This window comes from Phaethon lepturus, unplaced genomic scaffold, assembly GCF_000687285.1.
Source record: "Phaethon lepturus isolate BGI_N335 unplaced genomic scaffold, ASM68728v1 scaffold32979, whole genome shotgun sequence".
In the NCBI taxonomy this organism is placed as follows: domain Eukaryota; kingdom Metazoa; phylum Chordata; class Aves; order Phaethontiformes; family Phaethontidae; genus Phaethon; species Phaethon lepturus.
In genome coordinates, this window is record NW_010563339.1 from 6 (window position 1) to 6,802 (window position 6,797).

The 6,797-nt window shown below is 41.0% G+C and overlaps 1 protein-coding gene across 1 annotated transcript in view; it reads left to right on the forward strand.

Annotated features, from left to right (window-relative positions):
- Window positions 1-4,714: 4,714 nt before the first annotated feature.
- Window positions 4,715-6,797, forward strand: part of MYRFL (myelin regulatory factor-like) — a gene marked incomplete at both ends in the record, with an annotated part of 15,646 nt that continues 13,563 nt past the window's right edge. Inside the window, one exon of the mRNA XM_010294550.1 lies at window positions 4,715-4,862. Coding sequence (XP_010292852.1) covers window positions 4,715-4,862 — 148 coding nt within the window. The remainder of the gene's footprint in view (window positions 4,863-6,797) is intronic.

Genomic DNA, 6,797 nt, shown 5'->3' on the forward strand with positions numbered 1-6,797 from the left:
CCTGCCCCGCGCACCCTTACGGTTTATTCTTCATTCAGGTTTCAGCAATGCGTCGAGATTCCCCCCGGTGATAGGCGCTATAAATAAGCGGTCAGCAGTGGTCTTTGGGTTAAAACACGACCGAATGGCTTGTCTTCTGTGAGGAATGAGTTTTTGTTTGTTTGTTTTGTTTTTGAAGCTTTTCTTTGAGGAGGCTGTTGGAATGGACCTGTTGGTACTAGTTATTTTCAATTCTTTTGTGATTTAGGCATAGAAGATATTAGTTATGGGTCCCCCACTATGTTCTTCCAAACGGAACTGGAAGACCGTAGGACTGAAAAGAGGGAAGGTGGCTCATCACTCGTGGATACCCCACATTTAATTTCTGGATCTTTCCAGCGCGCTTGTAAAAGCTCTCCTTTCAAACCGGGCAAATGCGCTTCCCACCTGTGCAGCCACCCCGCTCTCCTCCGCACTTGGGCTGCCTCTCGTGGTGAGCACGGTGGATAAGTGGGACCTGCTAGCATCTGATAGAGACCAAGAGCGCTTTGGCCAAGCTAAGGTCTTAAGAAATTGGCTAGTGGATGAAGATGCTACAGATCTTTAACCTGTAGTCTAGAGGGAATGGGTTTAAAACCTTTGTGAGCTCTGTGTATTCAGAGTCAGTGCTGTGCCCGGAGGTCACTGGCTCACGTGAAGGAAGGAGAATTGAAGTCAGGAGGGATGGTTGGGCAAGAGCTGATAGGGATGGGGCCTCCCTGCACGGAGGAGAGGTAGAAGGCCACAGGAGGTGGTCTGATGCAGTGTAAGTGATGTTGCTCCTGTGAGAAGGGGCAGCAACCATGGTGATGCAATGCTTCCTGAAGACCCTTGTCAGTAGCCTGGTGGTCCCCCATCAGCTGCTTTCGCATTGCCTTGTGGTTGTCCTCCATGTCTCCTCCCAGTAGAAATTAAAATCTCTTTTTCATCCCTAGGCAAAGCCAGTTGCCAGACTCTCCACCAGACTCTGGATCGGAACCGTGTTCTCCACCACAGCTCCAGAGTAGGTCACATGAATTCAGTCTCTCCCAAGCTCATAGAAAGGTCTCCAGCTCCTCTTCCTTGTCCTTACTCTTGTCTGTTTACTTGCAGCCACACGGTATGATGCTACGTGGCCCAATGGGTTGCAGCCTCGGCTGCCATGCCCATCTGGTGTGGCACTCAGCAAGCTTCCCTGCAGGTTCATGGAGACTTACTCTGACCCCAATGCCAGTGGGCATCCTTGCACCGTCCCCCAAGACTGCTGCCTGAAGACAGAAAATGCTGTGACTCCTTGGAATCATTCTATGTCCTCCAGCTGTTTGGGTGTTAATTATTCATACTTTCAGCCAAACGCATCCCAGGTTTCTGGGTAAATGATAAAGCTTTTATGCAAAGGATGAGGCAGATACAAATAGAAGTAGAGCTGGTAGAAGACATGGTTTGATTGGTGTAATATCCCAGTGGGTGTAGGTTTTTCCACAGGATGGCAGTGTTTAGACATTTTTGATACACTGGTGTTCTTTAAGCATCTTGATTGGACTTCAGATTGGGGGTAGGAATGGATTTCAATTTTTAAAACATTAGAAGGCTAAGGTGGGATCTGCAGGTGCTTCGTAACTGGATTATAAAAACATTGAGGCATTTTGCAATACCTGTTGTAGGGATTTGTCAGTAAGGATCTTGTAAGTGTTCTGACAAGTGGCATGAGAGAAAATAAAAAGTATTGTCATGTCTACGTAAGCAAGTGAAATCGTATTCATGTACCATCTGCCATATTCACCTACCACCGTGTTGTGGATTCCTAATTATTTAAAGTACACTGGCTAGTGCAAGCATCCAGCCATGATACCTAGTAAGAATGAATGGACTGATGCATGCCAGAGGGTGACTTCCCTGGTTATGGGGAGAGAAACGTGAACTCACCAGTGTTAGTCCTGGGCTTGCAGATGTTCTGTCTCCTCTTCTGTACAGAGCTCAATTACGTGTTGCACGTGATGTGGTGGAAGGAAGCTGGGCCTGGGTTTCTCAGAGAAGCAATTTGTGCTTGTTTTCCAGTAGAAGATGCCAGTTAGTCAAAATCACATTATTTTGTGAGGGAACACTTTAGTTATTGGAACGTAGGACACAAAATACTTCTTAACCGAGTGTGGAACTTTTGAACAAACTCAGAAAAAGAATAATAATGTGGTGGGCAGGTTTTTCTTCTGCTCATGGAGAAACCTTAGTTTGAGTACCTACTGGGCCTGACCGAGGCCTGGAGTTCGGCTTGTTTTTCCCCCGTCTAGAAGGAGTGACCACCTGTCAGGGTATTCTAGCTTACATTTTATAATATCAAAACTTTGGAATAAGATTTTTTCCCTTTGCACATAGGAGCATTTTTTGAAATATCACTTTCTGGGAGAGGAGAAAACTTGTTACCCATCAGCTGCCCCTTGAGATCTCTTCATCAGCGCATTAGTTTAAGTGCCACTAGTGTTTTCTGTATAAGAAGGAAAGTGAGTTCACGCTTGGTGGAGTACAATTATTTGAGATAAAGCTGTGATTTTAATGCAAATGTCAAGAGGCAGTAAAACTGTGTGTAAATTTTTAAAAAGAAATCAACTTCTCTATTCGTTATGAAATAAAAAAATAAACTAATTATTGTTTTGGAGGGAAAAAATGCATAATTCAGTTTTAAAAAGCCAACAGCAATCTCCTCCACCTGGCAAATCAGAGTTTGGGTTATATTACGATTAGAATGAGATACCTGGGTATTGTCTTGCTACGATTCTGTAATCTCTGTATTTATACTTCTAAATGAGTAATGCAACGTGTATTTTTTAAAAAGTATTTCTGCAGCGTCAGGCAAAAAAAGGAAACTCTCACAGTTACTGGGAGATGCCACTGATTCTCCAGTCCGATCTCAGGACTCCAGACAAGGTAAGCAACTGTGTGAAGATGAAAAGTAATGTTTTATACCATAGGCAAATAAATATTTTAAGAGCACAGCTCCTGCTGGCTCTATTAATGGTCTGTACTCCACTACCAGGTTTGGAGGAATTTACCTTTTCAGTGTTTTTGAAAACAGGACCCAGTTATACTTGTCAAAGAGAGAAGAAGTGGAGAGGTTAATGTTTCCTGAAGACTCTCAGGACAAAATACTCTGCCCTTCTCCATGTGTGAGCCTGCAGTACACAGATGATACCATACTCTGCTGACTTTGCTTGGCGCTAAATTGACTGGGCAAAGAAACCATCTTGGGTCAGCTTAACAGGGAATTAATGTGGTGGATGAGCAAACAGATTGCGGTTTCCCTTTATCATCTCAACTCCATACTTTTTGTACAAAGCATATCCGTGCTCAAGCTTAGTAAAAGCTGTGTGTTCTTCCCCACCCCTTACCCAAATTAATTTGGTTCATTGTGCTATCAAGATAAAAATGCTAAGCTTATACCAATTGATAACAAAAAAGCTTATCAGGCATGTACAGAAATGGATCAGCTTCTGTGAAGTGTGAGGCTCGCTGTGAATGAACAGTTTGTAATGAACGGTATAACTGAGGAATTTCACCCTTGTTTGTTAGTGGAAAATCTGAGAGTTTCTTGTTATTTCTTCAAAGTTATTTTTAAGTATTAAATCAATCTTTTAGAACACTTTTAATGAGTAGCAACTGGATTTAGTAGGTTACTTATCCTTTGGTATCTTTTATTTGATCAGTGTTGCTTGATTGTGACTAGTCCTCTAAGTCTACCACTGCTGGAAAGAGAAGATGAGCAGATGCTTCTGTATCTAAAATTGCTATTGCTGTTTTTCATACTTAAAGATGCAGCTTTGAAATACACTTTCCTTGGGAGTCACTGTTAATAAACACATGCTATTGGAAAAAGAACACATTTTTGTAAAAATGGCATGGGGATCATTTAGAAATGAGGTGTGAATTTCTTTACCGTGGGGTTGTTTTTATATTTTCACTCTGCTGTGTCTCAGAAGTGGGGAATTGCAAATGAAGCTTGGGCCTGAAATTATTCTGTAGGCTCTGTCTTACTGTGCTGCCACTGACTGTGGATGGATCTTGGCTTATATGCTCAGTGACATATTTTCTCCTGTCCTTACTGCACTCCATTTGTCTGTCTCTCTTACCACATGCTCCTCTGTCTTCATAAAATGTATGATGTCTCAGGGACTTATGGTTGACCCGGTCTATCTCAGAATGCTATAATGGGTGGTCGGAAAGCATTAAGCAGTCAACCAGATGTGTGGTGAATGTGCTTGCTATTGGAAAACTGTGCCTCCTGCTCTGGAACAAAGTACCTGTTGCAGTGGGTTGGAGTATATTCAGTTTAAACCTGTAGTAGAGAGAATGGGAAACGTGTACCTATTTAGCTTAATTGCTTCTTGCAGTGTTGCAGAGTTGTTAAAGTAAAATGCTTATCTTTCCTTCCCCTGCCCTGCCCCAAAGGAAACTATCCATCCTTTTGGAGAGAATAAAAATAGGAAGTGCTACTTGTGTAATATTTTGCAAATCAGGAAAGCTGAAAATTTTATTTTTTAGGGCAAGGGAATATAAATGCAACCTTTTGGAATAACTACAAAGGACAATCAGATTTAAATATCCATGCAATGTATTTGTGCTTTATATGTGTGTATATATATGTAAATACATTTATAAAAATGTTTATGCAAGATTTTTCACTAGTCAAAAAAGTAATAACTGAATTGTCACTATCTCTCTACAGCAACTGTTAAGGACTGTGCTGCTGAAGTGCAAGAATATGACAGTGATGGACAGAATGCAGCTTTGGAAAAATGCTGTCAAGCTCTAACATGGCAACCATATCAAACTTCTCAGTGGAACAGCTTATTTAACTCCAATTATGAAAAACTGTAAGCACTGATGTTTGCACTTGGAAAAAGTGGTTTATTGTGGGTTTTTTTTTGCTGGTGTTGTGGTTTTGTGGGAATAAATGATACATTTGGCATCCCTTGTTCTTACTGAAAATAAGACTGGAGAAGGAGGTATGGCAGGCATGATGAAATATGAACCTGCAGATATATCAGATAAGCATAACTTTAAACATTGCTTGAAATTCATGCCAGGTTTTGGGATTTCCCTTTAGGGATTTAGAGGCAAAAGAAAAATGGGTTTAATGTAAAATAACTGTTAATTTTTGTTTCTTTTGTCAAGCACATTGGGGCAAGTAATTACTGAGCGTATAGCACCTTTCCCTCTAATCACCTAAAATATTGAAGAAAAATGGAAATAGAAGACACCTGTATTACTTCTGGGCTTGTATAACCTAAGTCTTGATAACTATAGACATATATAAATGATGTGCAACTGTTTAGTCAAAGATTTTGAGTTCTCCTGTATAAATCAGAACAGTAAATAATTTTTTTGCCACATGATCGGGCAAAGGTCATTCAAAGTTCACTTTACATCCCTAGTTTTCTCCAGTCTAGTATTTAGTGAAGGATCCCTTTTAAGAAAAGCCCTTCTGCAGTGCCTGGTTTATTCCCTAGGTTTGGTGCAAACAATTTGTCACTGTCTCCACAGGACTTAAGTGGCGTGGGAGCCCAAACTGCTAAAAGCACCCGTGGGAGTTTGGAGTCTATCAGTGTCATTACTATACACTGACGTTCCCTGTTTGTGCACAGCGTGATAGGGGCAATACACATCTTCTGTCCCACACAACCCTTCTCCTAAGGAGAGCAGACAGTTCAGCATCCACACCTTTCTGTTCCTTCCAGCCCTGTTTGTGATGTGAGTTGTCACTGAATGGAAGTGGCTTCCAACTCCTGTTACGCTTTCAGCAAACGGCTACATGAGAGCTGTGAGTGGATGGTGCAAGACTGCTCTCCTGCTGCTACCCAGTTACTTGTTGGTTCCCATATGCTTAAAATTTAAGTTCCAGACTCACATTTCGTGGTGGCTTGTGTCAACAAAGACAATGTGGTGCTGAGATTTAAAGCATCCAAATACATGTACTGTTACTGTTACTGTGAAGGGGGATTGAGATGTTATTTGCAGAGGAAGTCAGTGTTACTTTTAAGTGAGGTCAATGGCAGTGCCTTTGTTTCAAAGTGCAGTGTAATTACGGCACAGTGGACATATTTTCTGAGTAGTGATCCTGTATTCTGTTAGGTTCAGGAGAGTCATGTGCTTATCACTGCTCAGTGTAGATGGATTGATCTTGTACCTTGAAATTGCTGTGCCCACTTTAAGGACATTTCTCAGGCTATTATTTTCCATTTTATTCATCTGATATTTTAACCTTTTGATTATTTAATTGTCACAGCAAAATGTTGTTAGCTGAGGTAGATTTGTTAGCAAAGGTTAGTTTTACCATTAATTGTGCCCTGCATTGTGTCTGCTGGGCACATTTTTAGTGCCATGTCCCGTTACTGTTGTGATTGGAAGGACTCTGTTCCAAAGATGTTGTCTGAAGTGTCAAATTCTGCATAGAAAGAGGAATTTGAAGTATATTTCTAGTAGGGATGCTTGTGTGACAGGGATCTCCCTTGCTATCTGAAAGTCTTTAAGTTTTACTGTACTGCTTGGTAAGACTGACCATCCTTTGTGCTATCAGATCAAAATATGTATTTGCACTTAATTACTGTAAGTGGCGTACTCAGAAAATAATAAACATGAAATTCCTCTTTGGGAGTCATTGTTTCAAACAATTCAACTTGGAGAAATGGAAATTTGTACCTTTGCTTCTCAGTCTGCTTGCTTGTGTAAGCAAGTACTCTGAAATTGCTTTAAGAATATTAGCTAATAAATTTGCTTCACACCAAAATCTGAAAATGACTCCTTTCCCT